This window comes from Grus americana, chromosome 7 (assembly GCF_028858705.1).
Source record: "Grus americana isolate bGruAme1 chromosome 7, bGruAme1.mat, whole genome shotgun sequence".
NCBI classification, from domain to species: domain Eukaryota; kingdom Metazoa; phylum Chordata; class Aves; order Gruiformes; family Gruidae; genus Grus; species Grus americana.
Window position 1 is genome coordinate 14755115 of NC_072858.1, and position 17349 is coordinate 14772463.

At 45.2% G+C, this 17349-nt stretch overlaps 1 protein-coding gene across 3 annotated transcripts in view; it reads right to left on the reverse strand.

Annotated features, from left to right (window-relative positions):
* Window positions 1–1093: 1093 nt before the first annotated feature.
* Window positions 1094–17349, reverse strand: part of WBP1L (WW domain binding protein 1 like) — a 62106-nt gene continuing 45850 nt past the window's right edge. For all 3 annotated transcript variants that reach the window (XM_054831768.1, XM_054831769.1, XM_054831770.1), the window contains exons 2-4: window positions 16184–16286; window positions 4866–5027; window positions 1094–3408 (exon numbers count right to left, since the gene is read on the reverse strand). In XM_054831768.1, the coding sequence (XP_054687743.1) occupies window positions 2669–3408; window positions 4866–5027; window positions 16184–16286 (1005 nt within the window). In that variant the 3' untranslated portion in view covers window positions 1094–2668. The remainder of the gene's footprint in view (window positions 3409–4865; window positions 5028–16183; window positions 16287–17349) is intronic.

Consider the following 17349-nt stretch of genomic DNA (forward strand, 5'->3'; position numbering starts at 1 on the left):
TGAGGATCAAGCACCTTTCCGAAGCTCCAAAGCTGGAGCTTTAGGAGTGCTCTGCCTGCCCATGTTTTTCCCCCTGAAGAGGCACCAGCCAGGATGTCTCTGAGGAGCTCACCTGCCCAGGGTCCTGCCCCACATCACTTCTCCCCACATCAGCTGCCCTGTGCCCAGGTGTAAAAGCCTGAAGCAGCAAGAACCACACTAATCATCCCACTCCTCCCCAGACACATGTGAGCTTAAGAGACATGGTTTGTGCCCTGTTTACTTCTTTATGGTCTTTAAAAGCCTGAAAAACCTCCAGGAGTCATAAAACAGACACACCACTGCTTCTTCCTGACTTTTTAAGATTAGAAACATCAGCTCAGCTTACTGGTACTCACCTTTATGTCCAGAGAAGTGGGGGGTTCCCACACCCTTAGTGGGACAGCAGGAGAGCAAACAGAGAGATTTTTGTCTAATGCCAACAGAAATGTTGGCAGAGGGTCTCCCACTGGCACGGGGCCATGCCCAGGCTTTACGGCAGTAAAACCCCACGCTGTAAGGGCCAATGTGCTTTTTTAGCTTCCTCTATGGTGCCAGGAACAAAGCCAGGTGCCAATACGTACAGAATTCCTAGGGGTGGTACTGGGGATCTTTAATTCTCTTCTCAAAAGACACGTGGTCGGTGAACGCAGCTAGAAGCAACCGGTCCCCAGGTGGCTGTGGTGCAAGCGAACCAGCCTGTGGGGCTCTGGGGCCAGCACAGCCTCTCCGTTACCACTCATGCTCCAGGCATCCAGGAATGAGGTCTCCTGAATCCAAATCCAAGTCCTTCATTCTTAAGAGCACCTAAGAAACTGAAGAGCTGTCTTCATCAGCTCTTCTTATGGAAGAGAAAGGCTGTGATGGGCAACAGAGTGAGATTCTCCTAAACCTTGTAAGGTAAAAGTGCTCTCCTCAAACATGTGGGTAAAATACCAAAATAAGCACCACTTGTCTTGCTCTGACATCTGTATCCAGCACAGTGCTACATACCTCCAGAGAAAAAACCAAAACCACAAACTAAAGACAAATCTTGTTCTTAACTCACAAAATGATACACGTACACATGGGCAAGTTATCAGAAAAGGCATTGTATTTTGGTTTCCACCTTATTTAAAACTGATTTTGGTTTTCAATCAATCAAATCTGAATATGTCTGAGTTCAGTTTTCATTTTTTTTCCCCCCATAACAATAATGATCTGGACGACCATAATTATAAAAGGGACAGGGAGAAAATCCAAGAACAAGATACATAGCCTGAACTGTGCTCTCTTCCACATGAGCACTCTAGGGAATGTTAGTTTCAGCTCTTTTTTTTTTTTCCTTCAGGTTGTTACTAACAAAATCTCTACCGTTTATTAAAGCAAAGCTACAGTAAATTTTCTTGCAGTCTTACAGCAGGTTTTCATATTACCAGTAGGACTCGCATGCATGGATTGCAGTCACACACACACGCTCACAGACATTATACAGTAGCCAGTTGCCACCATTAAAAAAAAAAAGAAAAAGAAAACAGACATTCATTTCCTTTAAGTGGTCAACATTAGAATCGCACCAAACTTTTGGATGAAAAAAAAAAAAATACTGCACAGGTCTTCCACATCTACATGGTAAGTCATCCCTTCACATCGGACGGAGCTCTCGTCTCCATTTTTTCAACATGCATCACTGAAGCTTGAAGGCACACTGGCCAAAGAGAGCCCTGTTCTTTTTTTGTCATTTTAACTCAAGTGTGCTGCTCTCGGGGTGCAAAAAAAGGAAAACAAAAATAAAGCCAAGCCCTTTTGCAGCACACCGGGAAAAGGTCATTCGGAGACCACAGTACTTGGAAGGCAGCCCAGCTGCCTGGATTCTACTTCTAACTGTGCTCTTGGAGGCATTGAAGGAATACCCTTGTCTTTAAAAAAGACACATAAAGGCAAATTTCTGCACACCCTTTCTTTTCAAACTGCTTACGGTAGACTAACACTCCTTCTGAAAGAAACTGGTCCTTCAGTCACCAGCTTCAAGTGGGAAATTTCCTACCTGCTGTCTTAAACACTGAAGCACCAGAGATTATAGGGCTGATGTGTTTGGGCATTCATCAGCTGCAGGAAAACTTAACACCAAAAAAAAAAAAAAAAGCGCTAAAATGAAAAGAAATCCCCAATGCCTCAAGAGCACTATATCAAACCAGAACTCTTGGGCTACTGACTGCCAGCACTGTCAGAAGCTGCTTGCTTCTGGGAAGACACCCGGAGGTTGAAGCCTTACGGTGATTTCGTATCCTCCCAGGGCGAGATTTGCTGAGCTTTACTGATTGTGAGATAAAGCAGTGTTTCAGAAAACTAAAACCAACAAACTCATAATAACCATCACCAAAATCACCATTGGGAAAATTCTGTTTGTTAGGTCTCATTGAGAAACATCAGTCCCTGCCCCGCGGAGCAGGACAGACGCAATTAACAAAACCCAGAGTGACCCGTCCCCCACAAGCCGGGTCTTCGAGAACTAGTCCCCAAATTATATTGGAGGGGAAGAAAGAAAAATAAACTAAAAAAAAAAAAAAAAAAGGTTGTATCACCTTTTCCTCCTGTTAAAGTTTTAATCCTCTTATTCTGCTTTTATTTCTTTGTTTTTTGCCCCGATTCTCCCTTCCACTCTGCCACCTTAGCTGGGGGAGTTATTGGTACGAGAGTTTGGAGAGTCCTGCTCATTTATTGTGTTCAAGAGTACACACACCGGCTGCCGGGGCAGGTGGTGGTGGCTGTGTTCGCAGTGCTGCTCTTCCATGGCATTAAAAAGCCCTTCCTCCTCGTCCCTGTGGGGGCGGCCGCTGCAGCTGTCACAGAAGTCCAGGGGCCCATCCAGAGCATCATCAATGAGCCCGTCGAACTCCTTGAGGTCGTCGTCGTGATGGCCCCGGTTGCATACGCAGACTTCGATGCCTGAGTCACCGGTGAAACGGCGCTGCCTGCCCGGCGTCTTGTCCTTCGCATCGGGAATGGCGCTGCTCTGCTCTAAGCTCTCAGAGCTGTAACCTTTCAGCAGTTCCTCCTTGCACTCCGTATCCTTATCAGGACCGGCCCTCTCCACTAGCTCAGCTCCCATGCTGGTACCTCCGGGCTCGACGCTTTGCATTTTGGCAACTGCTCGCTCAACCAGCACGGTGGTGGAGGGCTCGGGGTCCCTGAGGCCAGGGGACCCGGTGGTGTCAGTACTGCTGTTATTGCCACTGGGTGCTGCTGAGCTGCTCTGTGCTGGCTGCAGGTTTCTTGGTGTGTCCGGGATTGTGCTACTGCTGCCTGCTGGGACGCACTGCTGATGTAAGGCACTGTATGGTGGGGGCGGGGTCGGCGGTCGGTTCACCACTTCCTCATAGGGAGGTAGTAAATAATTTGGCAAAAACCCTACAAAAAAGTAGAAGACAAGGAGAAGTTATTTCATGAACAGCTTATCTCAGGAAACAAGTCACTAATACAGGTCAGTACGTCATTTGTCATCTACCAGCACCTTCCCGCTAAACAGCTCAACAGGCTTTACAAGGGGTGCCAAAACTTGGCCCAAACGAGCTATGTTATGTTGCAGAGAAGCAGCAATCACAGCACAGGAGGGCACCATTACAGGAGGAGATGGACACAGTTGGGAACAGCAGCCTGATCCCCTGGCTCTCAAATCCATGCTAAGGGCTACCAGGCGACCCTCCCCCCACCGCCCTGTACCCCACTACAGCCCCACAAACCACACCAAGGGATGGCCTGCATTGGCTGGAGGGAATAACCTGGGAGGTAACTCACCAGCCCTCTCCAACACTGGCTTCTCAGCTGAGTTTCCACTTTCAACAGCAAAGATTTCATCTCATAAAGCTTTGTGCAAATATGAAGACACATGAACAGTTATATGGAACTTAGGATCCTGGCTCTTGGTCTTTATTTTTGCACTGGATTCAGTTTTTCTGGTGCGGCCAGAATAAATTGGCAGTACTGGCAAGAGAGTTTTGTTTATTGTACTTACAGTCCCTCAAACCTATGAAAGATTTTGTTTATTTCTTAAGAGGCAACAAAAGAGTCTCTATAGACAGAATGGACTTAAATACTGGAAACGTTTAGAGACAGCACTGCAGTTTTCCATGTGCAATTGCGTATCCCTGGGGCTGGGGAGGAAAGGGCTGCTGGGGATTATTTCTGAGGTTGCTGCAAGAGTTTAACAAGAAAAGCAAGTTCACACATGCAATTCAACAGTCCCTTACAGGAAACTCAGTTGTGGTACCTCCAGTCAAAAGGCCAAGACTTGCTGTTCTAGCACAGGGCAGCAGGGCACAAAGGAGAGAACAAAGTGATTGTATTTTCCCTGCGCTGTGGGCAACAGCTCCTTCCTGCAGACTCCTAGGGCTGCTCACCAGCATCGTGGTCTTAGAAGCGCAGCACAGGGAGCCAGCATGGTCCCTGCCAAGGCACCACTTCCACGCAGTCTGTGTGACTGAATTTCATGAAGCCACTTCCCACATCTCAGTCCCACCAGCAGCAAGTGCAGGCTGGAAAGGAGGAGCGTCCATGAAGTTCTCAACGAGATATTTTAAGAACCTTCCCAGAAAAACACTCAGGGAATCGCTGCACTCACAGAGCGAAGTCAAGGGAGAGCGTGAAGATGCTGTAGCTGGTGCAGTTCAACTCCAGACTCAAGGGGGCTCAAATGCATCCAGCAGCTGGAATACTCCACCTCCTCTCTATAAGCGAAGGTTATGCAGCAAAGCTGGCCCCTGCCTCTTGCTGAGTCCAACCACTGCTCCCCACTTCCACCCAACATGGGAAACCCACTGGTGCCCTGCTCCCCACAACCTCCATGAAAAATGGTGTGAGGTACATACGGAAATAAAACGGCAGGGCTGAATAGTTATGGGCTTCCCGGTAAGCGATCAGGTTGATCTCGTGTTGCCGCTGTTGGGCCTGGAGACGATGCTTTGTGCGTCGGTGATGGCAAACACAACAGCAGCTGAGGATGATGATGATGGTCCACACCAGCCAAAACCCTGCAGCAGGGGAGAGAAAGTGTTAGCCAGAGCACAAGAGCCACATCCAAACCCAGGAAACCCCACAAAGGCAACGGAGAAGATCATCGGAAAGGCTGAACCCCGCACTGCTCTAAAGGCAGAAACACGCGGTGTGCCAGAGGCTTTGACACAGACCTGCCTGCCTGCGTGACTGCTACTCGGGCAGCCTTGACAATGTGGAGTATATTCAATAGGCACGAATCTGGAGGAGAAAGAAATATGGTGACAGGGCTAAGCTCCCACCCCCAACTATCGCTCCCACCTCTTGGATATCATTTAATCTAGCCAAAAGTATGAGCAGAGCTGTGAGTAGCATTGAACTTGTCTCCCACAGCCACTTTGGTTTGAAAATAACAATCAAGACACAAAAGACACTCTGCAGATTGACCACAGAAGAAGAGAAAAACCCCAAGCACTATGTTTTGCTTTTGTTTGCACTGCTCTTTAATTTCCAGCCCAAATCTTTCATTGTTACATTTAACAAAAACATACTCTTTTTACATAAATGTCTCAAAATATTTTTAAAACTTATTTTGGTATTCAATGTCTTAAATTATCCAAAATTAAATTAAACTAGCCCCCCACTCTGAATCCTCAAGAAACCTAACTTCTGCTCCGTTTGTGGTCACGGCTGGTTTCTGTGCACTGTTGTACTGAACGTACACTGCTCTTTAGAAGGGAATTTTAAAATATCACTTCCTGAATTTTCTCTACTTCCTCCAACGTGTGGAATAACTCCCCCTTTCCACAAATCCCCCTTCATGTTTGCATACACTAGAAAAATGCTTCTGAGACACATTTCAAAGAGCTACAATGTTCACTCCAAATGAGGCTTTTGTCTCCTGCAACTGCAGCCCACAGCTCTACCTGCCTCAGAGCTACCTGCAATCTCTTACCTTTTTTAAGCTCAGCTTTTGCAGCTAAGGATACCAGGAGACCTCCCCCTCTAGAAACAAGTACGCCTGGCAACCACCCCTCAGCAGAGATCACAACACTGTTTTTCTTTCAATAAGACCTCTACCACTCTTCATTATTCCCCAACAGACAAAATGAAGACTCCTAGCGCTACAGCGCATTTTCAGCATGGCCATTCTGCGTTGTGAGATCAAAATGCTTGTTTCTCCCAAGTAAAAACCTCTAGGTCCCACCTTTACAATACCTTGATGTTTTCAGCATCCCCTGCAGAGTTAGCGATGTTTTCTCTGCTAAGTGCTGGGTGGGGAAAGGTGAACAGTTTAGGAATTTGAAGAATGAGAGGAGTATTGCTCTGGATCAGGACAAAGTGCAATTGACCCATATCACAGATATCAGAGCCCCGCACCAGGCTGTTTGTTGGTGAACTGGATGTGCTGTATTGTGCCTCTGAGCATTTTGAGCAGGGACTTTCACCTCCCTGTGTCGTAACCCAAATTCTCCATGTTTTTTGGCACAGCAAACCGAAATCTCTCTCTTGCCTTGCACAACCAATTTCCCTAATGGACTGGATTCTGCCTTATACCAAACCTTATCAAAACCTGCTATCAAATGAAGGTGTTACATGCTCCATTTTTTTGCTTGGCTGGAAATCAAGGTTCCTAGGCAATTTTTCTAGCCAGCCTGCTCAGCTGTACCATGAAGGGCAGAGAAAAGACTGTGATCTTCACTCCAGAGAAGCAAAGGACAAAGTACTCAAGACGCCCTTTGCACTTCCTTCAAACCGAGCTGAGAAAGTGTCTACTGCTCTCCACGCACCCTCCTGTTTCTAAAAAAGCCTTGTTATATAAAATAAAGGTATTGGTCTAGTCCACCCCTCCCTCCAAAGCCAGGCATTTGCAACTACTGTCTCACAGTTTGAAGACTCCCACCAATATTACACTTTATTTCTTGCTAAGAGAAGGTCTCTTGGCTCTTGCTTGCTGAAGAAGCAAGAACACACTCATCAAAACCAGGTCATTGGCACAGCATGCCACCATGCACTGAAGCAGGCCTGCAGTTCATCCTCTAAGTACTCCTTATTTTCCAAGAGCGGTCTGTGATCATGCGTTCAAAAACAATGGAAAATTACACCCAACTATCCAGGGATTTTAGCTACAGTTATGAAAACAGATGCTTTTTAACACATTTGATCATGTCTTTTCCCAAGGACTCTTAGATGCAATGGTAGCAAGCAGCACTCAGTTAGTTAAGATGTCCTGGAGAACTGCCACTGTTAAGCAATCTCAGCTGTAGCAGCCGAATTTTTCTGCAGGGAATAACTGCTCCCACCCAAGCCTGCATCCAGAAGATTAAAAAAGTATTTCTTTAGGAAACTTCTCTACCCATTCCAAAGAAATCCCAAAGTGCTTTGCAGACAAACCGATGCACAAGCTCAGAGTAGGGGTCAAAGTAAGCTCAGCCATTCCTGGGAAGACATGCAGCAACTCTGTAAACAACAGGCAGTGACAATATGCAACAGTTTAGGATAATAAACTAATGCTGGATCCTACTGAAACCACAGGTGGCATTTTAAGTAAACAGACCATAATTTACTGGACTGCAATCTGGCCATGGTGCCAGGAACACCACCTCCATTCTCGTGCAAAGGGTCTATGCATGCTCGCAACCACAAGTGGATGAGATCTGTTGTTTTTCATGGGAATTTCCAGAAAAAGAACCCACTAATACCACGTTATTGCCTGGTTTCATTAACCACTGACACTTCCTAGAGCTTCTAGGAATTACTCAACCCCTGACTCAGCACGAGCCTAAGGACTTGCCTGGATGATCACAGGAGGTCAGTAGCGTTTGCCCACCACAACCATTTGCTGGCCTGGCTTCTGGTGTCCTCTTTAATGGCTTTGCCCCCCACCACATCACGCAACAGCACATCTGCACCACAGCACTGGAAGCTCCCCCAGCACTTGGGGAGCAAGAGGGTGGGACACCCATAGGTGCTGAGGCACATGAGGGGCTCCTTCATCGTCACTTCAGCGGGGGTGCCAGCACTGAGACGGAGCGGGTGCAGCACTGTTGCAAGCCCAGCATGGTGCTGGGAGTCCAGGGCCTCCATAAAAGGCTCTACAACGTGCCCTAGCCAGAAGTTTGGGCACAGCTGCAATTTTGGCTGTAGAACAGAAAAACTGTAAAAGCCTAGCAAATATATGGCACAGTCATTTATTTGGAATAAAGCTATGCACACAAAGCCAAGTGTAATTGTAATTGTAAATATTATGTCTAAAAGTATGGAGTGAACAGTGAAGATGTCCAGGGCTGAGCTGTGCATTTGTACACCTGGTGATGCTTGGCTCCAAACCCACAGCAGGGAGGCAAGTCGAGCAGTCCACTGGCCCACGCACCCAGCGGCTCATTTGGCAGGAGGAGAAGGAGGGGAACTTCAAATTCACCCAAAGGCAACACTACACGAGCAGGAAACGTGGAGGCTGAGCACAGTAGCAGTACACGCTAACACCTCGTTCATGGAAAAAGCAGGTACCGGATCTGCCTTGTGCTGAAAATAGGTGAGACGTGCAAAGGCAACAGAAGTTTGGCATTAAAAGGTCTCTAAAAGCCCAGTAGAACTGGGCTTCTAGTTGCCTTTCTTGTCCCCAAAAGACTTCCCTGTGCTCTTCAACATGTGCCTCCTTCCTAAATGGACACAAGCTGGTTTTCAGCTGCGCTGAGCTATCGCTGCAGTCACTGGCTGAGGATTTCTCCTTTTCCAAGTTTGCCATTAAATGTCTGATTTGAGAGCAAGTATTTCCCACTGCCAACCTGGCAGTGACCACTGGGAACAAAAGCTCGTGGCAACCTGAGGGCAATATGGCAGGCAGAGAGCAAACAAGGTCTTTGGAAAAACAACTGCTGATGGACAAGCATTGATAGAACAGATGCACCAGTCTGGAGCTAAACATGCACCAAGGGACCATCGGACTTGAAGGCAATTTCAGGCTCATTCCTGGTTTATGGAAGAGTCAGGAGTTGAAACGTTCCCCAGTCCAAAAAAGGCCAAGTACTGAGGAACACTGCTGCATTTTCTGTCAAATTCACTGGTGATGCCAATGGATGGATAATGATGCAACCAAAGGGTGAATCAGACACAGCCAAGGTGCTGAGTTTTGCCAAGAGATTTCCCTGCCAGAGCATCAAAACCCTTCATAAAAATAAAAAAGAAGCACCAGCCTCTTACCCAGCATCAGACAGGCTCAGAGCTGTAAGCTCTACACAAGCACCAAGCTCAGAGTACCAGCATGGGAGCTGCAGAAAGACCTGGGAATGGAATTACCTCCCATGAAAGTCATCTCTCGCAAGCAGAGGAAATATCCAAGTACAAGAAGTCTGCTACGATTACAGCATCCTTAGGAAAGGGAGCCCCATCACATGGGCACACACTGGAGATGATTTCTAGCAGCCACGAAAGAACATGCCAGGCTTGAAGCTTCAAGAAAAACCTTACTGGCTCACTGACCATAGTTCTGCCCAAAATTAAGACTAATTAAGACTAAAATAATTTAAGAATAAAAAACCAGAGCGTTCCCTCCTCATGAAAAAGGGGGAAGCAATGTTCAGTCTGATGCTGTACTGTATTTGCTGCCTGGGACGCTGCCATCAGCATTCCCGTCGAGGGAAGCTCCTTTTATCCCGTGCAAAATGGAAAACATTTTCTGGAGCGTTCCAAGGGCAGGAACAGAGAAATCTGCCCTCAAGTTCACGGTAAACTTGGGCAAATGCCATCGCTCTGTTGGCAGGGAGTCCCCTAAAAGCAAGCCAAAACATACTGCAAAGTGTTTTTGTGTCTGGCTGACAAGCATCTGGGTAATAGCTTCAGCTCCATGAGAGCTGGTTCTGAACAGAAGAAGTGGGACAATTCCATTGACTAACAAGTGATGGCCCAAATGGTGGCCTCACAGGCAGCCATGGCTGGAAAAAAATTGTCTTTCACAGGGCCAACGCTATCATCAAAAATAGGAGAGAGATTTAATTGGTATCATAACCCGGATGCACTTGGGTTTAATAGTGTCCTTGGCACAGAGATCGCATCGTCTCCTGCCACTTCAGACATGAGCCTGTAAGAGTCAACACTGCTGCTCAAGAACGCCACATGAAGGATCCAGGCCATAGGCCTATAAACATTTTAAGAAGGAAATAAAAAGGCTGCTGAATGACGTGGTCCTCTCCTGCTGCCTCCTCCACCTCTTCTCGTGCCAGCACAAAGTTGTGCGCAACAGTGCTCTGAACTGGTTTGAGGGAACCGGAGCAGGTTGAAACTCATCTGCCAAACACAATAGCAGCAAGAGAAAGACCGTGACTTTCAGTGACAGTTTTACATCAGTTTAAATCAGTGGAACTGCAGCCCCAGCCTGACCACACTGCAGGAGAAAGTTCCTGAATATTTGTGGAGTACGATGGCAAAAGAAAAAAGCTGAAGACAGTATCTCCAATTCCTGCTCACTTGCTCCCAGACTGGTAATGCGGACAAAAGGAGATGGACATTAACTGCAGCTGGTTTCTAGTTTTCAGAATAGTGTCCACTATACATGGTACATCCACTGCCATGAGATAAGATGGAAAGAGACATGTTTCAGAAAAATCCTTTGCTTATCTTGCAACGAGAGTCAACTTGAGGCAGTAAATCTGCAGACACTGTTTTTATGCCTCTCTCCTGGGGAGGAAGCCTTTGAAGAGCAATTGCTCCTGTGCTCCAGAAGACACATTCGTAAGCCCAGTCAATTCCAGCTGACTTACCCCTCCCAAGACATCTGTGTTGGTAAAACGCATGAAGAGTGGTCTAACAGAGATCAGAGGGGAATATCCAGCTGAGACCATGTCCAGAATGTCTGGGAACAAGATCTGGAGAACACTCTACACCAACAGATCTGGATATCTGGTGAGGAGCTGGGTTGGAGGTACAGAAGGCAGGGGGTCAAACAGCACCAGGAAGCTCTCTTCCCTTTCCTTGCTATTTAACACGGAGCGGGTGGAAGCAGGCCACAAAGGGCAAAAGTCAGACTACACAAGACAACTTGCCTTCTCCTCTGGATTTGTGAATTTTACTGAGCCACACCAAAACAAGCTTAAGATGATTTCGCTGCCTGGATTAGGCTACAGAAAGTACAAGGAAATCAGGAAGTAACTCCCTTGGTGACCCTATTTATCATGAGTTTCTGCCTGGTTGTGACATCTGTTTTGTTTGCCCTATAATTTCAGCTAGGCTTTGTGATGGCAGGGTTATCGCTGAAGCACCAGCTGAGGACTAACAGCAGCCAAAGGTGAAGTTTGATACACCTAGGAAAGAGAAAGCAAGCAGAACTGTGTAGGAAGCTGGGTGAAAGGCAAGGAACAGGGCAAATCTGAAAAAGGATGTGGTTATACTGCAGGATAAGATAACATGGGACTGATGTGTTGTTTGACTGAGGGCTTTGGAGACTGCAGCAAAGTCTTGGAAATTAATTCTTATTATAAAGCTGACCTGGAACATGTATGTGGTACAGCACTTGCTTTAGTTTTAGCAACTAACCGGATTCCTGCCAAAATTTTCTGGCAGCATGCTTTTTGGGGAAAAGAGCTGTCTAGAGATTCCAAGGGGAAAGCGTGCAGAGATGAGCAAAATGTTCAAAATCAGCAAAAACATCAACTGTGCTGCCTGCAAACAGAACATTTTTTCCTCTACAACCCTTCCAGTAGGGCCCAAACAGTCGAGATCTTTTATTTTTTTTTTCTTTCAGAAACAGAAGGACTCAGTATCACTGCTAAAGCAGCCAAAATGAAGCAAAATAGGCACATTCAACATCTGAATACTCAACTCATTGCCAATGTTGGTTAGTTGTACAGTACCTAAATGACCCAAGACCAGCTAAGCCCTCTAACTTCGAAATCCTACAACCGAGATCTTCTGCACAGTGACCAGCTGCCTGTTTCCATGCTCCACAATTCCTGAAGCACAGTGTACTATTCTTCCAACCACACCATGCAAAATACTTTCTACTGCTTTGCTTGATCTGTTCAGAGCCTCTGGAATAGTCTAATTTCATAATGGTCCTCAATAGGCAAGGAGAGACACAAGGATGGATGTCAGGAGATCTGGATTTGGTTTTCAGTCCATATTACACACTTAAAGCTCGCAAAATTTACAATGTCTGAGCCTTAATTCTTATCCTGCAAAATATGGGAACTGCATTCCTCGATTACCTTCTCTCCTGTATTTTGAAAAGCGGTATTTTGGAACATTTACGCAGTAAGACACCTGTCAGGCCTGGACAAAGGCCAACATTGGAAAACTCCAGCAAATTACAACCACATCATAACAGACCTGAATAAAAACTGTTAGTAAGCAAAATCCAGTGGCTGCTGCCATTCTCCCAAGAACACAATCTCCCTCTTGGGGACTGCGAGCTGTCTGGGGAGCCCAAAGAACTTGTTAGGTTAAAATGCTGAATCAGCTCAACCACCATCCAAGCAAACACCTTCCCCTATGTGAGGAAATGCAACAGTAAAGCCCTTTCTTCCCTTTTACTTTTTATGATTCTATTCCAAGACAATTAAAAGACATACTGCATTTTTCCCCCCATATTACCAGACTATCAAGGTTGAGCTAAGAAGTAATTAGACCTTTATATAGCTACTATATCTCTCTATATAAATCTGGATATAGTTTTATTATTTGGCAACATGGCACTTATTTAAAAAAAAAAAAAAAGAAATGGGTGGGGAATCTGAACCAGGCTGTTAGCTAATTTTAAACACAAGCTGTCCACCTGCTTGGCATATCATGGTCTCCATTCCTCCACTCCACCCCTTAACAAAATAATACCTTGATTTTGCATCCTATTCCACTACCCTCAAAGACTGGTTTATAATTACTGCAACTTTACTTGCTGTCTAGAAATGTTGAGATCAGCCATTTTCAACAACAAACTTCCCTCAAATTCTTAGACAGGGAAAAAGATCCTTTTTACGGGAACAACTCCAAGTGGCCACAAGACAGGATCACATTTCAGAAGGCATGTCCAGCAAAGACAGACTAGTTTTCTTTTCCATTTCAAATGCCACCCTCCTCCTCTGCTTCTTCTCCCCACAAAGCTGTGGTGGTAAATAAATCCAGGATTTAATTCAATGGGACTAGCAAGAAGGTCTGTTTTCAGGCACACAATAGCACTGGTGGTCTGAGAAGGTCAAGAGGAGCAGAAACTTCTCAAAAGCTACTTCAGTATATGCATACACTGGTTAAAATCAAAACATAGAACAACCATGATACCATACTTAAAAAGTGCTGCTGACTTAACTGTTCATTAACCAAAAGTTATTATTAACTTTTAAAAAGCTCATCTATTCCCAAGCATGTAAAGCTGTTGCTCTCCACACCATCAGTTCACTGCTCTAGACTATTTACATACACTATCACTGCCATTCACCTTGAAGGTCTTAAGAGTGCCCAACTACACGTACCTACCAAAGATATTCAACAATTCCTGGAGCAGTAGGTAAGTTCTGCAGCTGTGGTTGCAAGCTCTAGAATACGAGTTTTCTTAAATTTAAAGGACAACCCTCCATGTCTCCCGTCCCAATCCTAGAAACCTTTTTCTAACACTCATAATGGCAGAATAAGCTTTGAAAACATTAACCAATTTTAAATCAATGTTGGATGTTTGCCTGAATTTGCAGAAAGCCTAGAAGAACAGGTCTCATGTTTGCATTATTCCCCTCATCTCAGTGTGGCATATGATGCTCTGCAAGGCAGAAGGAATGTGAGTCTCAACACAGAAGCCCATTTCTCCCGAGGAACCATCCAGCAGTGTGTGCCACTAATATGTTTATTCCATTATCTCAGTGTGACCTGTGTGCTTGCCCTAGAAAGAAGCTTGAAATACTGTGCTTCCTTCTAACAAAATCTGTTTTTTGTAGAATCACAGAGTGGTTTTGGTTGGAAGGGACCTCAAAGATCATCTAGTTCCAACCCCCCTGCCATGGGCAGGGACACCCTCCACTAGACCAGGTTGCCCAAAGCCCCATCCAACCTGGCCTTGAACACTTCCAGGGAGGGGGCATCCACAGCTTCTCTGGGTAACCTCTTCCAGTGCCTCACCACCCTCATAGAGAACAATTTCTTCCTAACATCTAATCTAAATCTACCCTCTTTCAGCTTGAGGCCATTACCCCCTGTCCTGTCACTCCCTGCCCTTGTAAACAGTCCCTCTCCAGCTTTCCTGTAGGCCCCTTTAGGGACTGGAAGGTGCTATAAGGTCTCCCTGGACCCTTCTCTTCTCCAGGCTGAGCAACCCCAATTCTCTCAGTCTGTCTTCACAGGAGAGGTTTTATCCTCCAAGAATTTTTATGATGCAGGCAGGCATTGCCAAGCATAAAAGTCTATGCCACACTGAGAGTGCAAAGACAGTTAAAGTAAACTGATTCCATTAAAATGGCAGGGGGCCACTGTTCGGGACCATATTGTTTGTATGCAATTCAATTAAGCCTCTCTTTCAGGATGTCCATGGGAGAAACATGGCAACCATGCAACAAGCTCCAGTGTGCAGCTGTACTCCACGCTCAATTTAGATCCTGCTTGCCACAAAGTCTGTTAGCCCTTGCATACATGCCTCTTCCTCTACATTCCCACCCACGCAAATCCAAAACCAGTCTGACCTTCCCCACTCTGCTTTGTCCATGCATCCCATACAGTCCGAACAAATTCCAGCCATCTGTCCTGCCTGCGTTGCCGACTGCTACGATCTGAACCAGGCAGTCCAAGGCAGACATGCGTTCATGCCTGTTTCTCAACCTGCTAGGGTCCCTGGAGCTGCCCACCCAGTCCTGAATCATTTCTTGAACTGTTTGGAGACTTCTGAAAATAAAGCTGCTGTAAAAAGTCTGCAATACATTCGAATCCTGCCATTAATATCAACACAGCCACTACAGTCTGATGCACAGTATGTCCTGAAGGAGTCTATTAGAGTCCTGTTTAATTTACAACCACATCCTCCATGCTTCACTGGTTAATTTGAAAAGTAAAAGCACGTTTCTAAACTAAAGGATAAAGTATCAGCTATTCCTGTCCTTGGATCCAGGTTAAGTGACTCTTTGTATGTATAATACATTTCCACACACACGCTACTCTGAAAAAGTGAAACTGTGGGCACAGCAGAGGGATTAAGTACACAGCACAGTTGCATAAAAGCTACAAGATACCATTGGGTGTGGTAAGAAAATATCTCCAGTCTCTAACGTGGGGGTACAATATTCAGAGTTCCACATTTCCAAATTCTGGGAGCACAGATGCCTTCTCAGCCTAGGCTCCTGGCAGTGCAACAGCATGTCAACATCAATGTTCAAACCTTCGTGCTCCTCATCAAGAAAGGAAGATACCATCAGACCGGCTCTAAAAGTTTGCCTTTAAAATTCAGCATTTCTTACTTTCCTATCCTTTCAAGTTCCCATTTCCCCATATATCTTTATCAGAGTTTTGCTGACCTGCTTTGACTTCCTGCTGTCATCTAAAGGGACTTACACATATCACTCAACCACTCACTAGAAACATAGGTAGTTTTAAATCCCAGATTTTGGGGAAGAGGAGATAAGAGGGGTTGCAATGGGCAATGTATGTTCCTCACAGCCCACAGTATTCAGCCACTGTCAGGCCACAAGATTTGCCCAAGACCCTCTCCACCCAAGGAGCTGTGCTCCAAACACACTGCGTCCTGAAGAGAATAAATGTTCTGGCCCCCCTCCTTGAAAGGGCAGCTTTAAAAAGATAAATCAAATTTAAACTGTCGTTCTTGCAAAGAACTAAAACAATAAGATGAAAGATACTAAATTAATTCTCTGTTTGAGTGTGTCAAACTCTAGTGTTGTGCATATCGGCATTTCTCCCTCAAGCATGGTTTCCTCACTTGCATACAATGTTATTTTGAGAACCCTCAGTATTGCCCAAATCAGTGGAAAAAAAAACCAAACAACAAATCTCCAGTGATGAACGTGGCAAGAGAACCCATTACTCCTCAAAAAGCAGGCGATGCCCATTGTAACAACCATATCAGGTCAACTCCGGTTTGTGTTGCAGTGAAATGCAATGGCAATGCATAACAAGGGCTGAGTACAAAACCCCACAGGACACAAGCCAGACCTGTAGTACAGTATGAGAGCCATGCAGATTAGGAAGGGAAGCCATACAAAACGGAAGGACTTACACCAGAGTTCATAGTAGTAGTTGCAACACTGGGATTGTCCACAACAGTGGCCCGTTTCACATATGTAACTTTGATTGTTGACACCCATGCAGGTTTCCTTGTCCTAAAATTAAACAAACACACTTTTAAGATGCTTTGTCAGTATCTTCTGTAAATGTAATCTTTTACTCAATGATGTGCAAGCATTTGAAAAGTCACAAGTTATGGTCTTGGGAAACTCTAAAATACATCAAGTGGTTAAAATACAGCTAAGGATCACCAAAACCCACAAAGAACTGTTCAGAAGAAAACCCCGCATCTCCAAATTCATGAGTTACATTGCTTTAGCATCTAGTCAGTGCTGCTTTCTCATCATTCCTTTCCTTTTCCATTAAAAGTTACCACGTTTTGGGAGCCAGGCATTCTCTTAAAGAAGAGATGTCATTCGTTCCACATTTTACACATTACTGCTGCATTACTGAGGCCGAATGCCAAGTGGAGGAAATGCATTAATAAACAGAACATTATAACTTGAGAAAAGGCTGCTTGGATTCATTTAGATCTAAATGATAATTACAGTATGTTCCTGCGAGATTCCAATCTAAAATGATTCCTTCATAATTAGCCATGTGCTTTACAGAAGATCAGCATTCTTGTAAAACTTCTTCCTGGAATAGCAAAGTAGTCCAGGAGCAGAGCCAAATCAGCTGTACTGTATCACCCAGCAGGTCCCCAGGACATTAAGATGGAAAAGGACTACGGTGTGAGGTCCTAGTCCCCCACGTGGTGCACCACCTCACAGAAGTCCATGTCCAAGTCCTGCTTGTCTGAAAACGTGGGTGAGAATAAGTATGAAACACAGGAGTGTTTTACAGGTTGTGGTTTGTACGTCCTCTTATAGGTTCTGGGGCAACCTGGAAGTTAGAATGCACTACACAGTTTCTTAAGAAACAAACAGATCTTAATGAAAAACATTGATGTTGCAAACAAACCTGTAACAAAGTCTAAAGCTTTCACTTTCATTCACTTATAATTTATGATAAGGCAAAGAAAATGTGTGAGGTTTATACTGGAAGATGTGTTGAAAAAATTAATTTTTTTTTAGTACTGTCTTTCAAAAAAAACAAGCAAAACCCAAAAAATCCCAACAAAACCCAACCAGCTAGGAGGAGCAGCAAACCCAACCA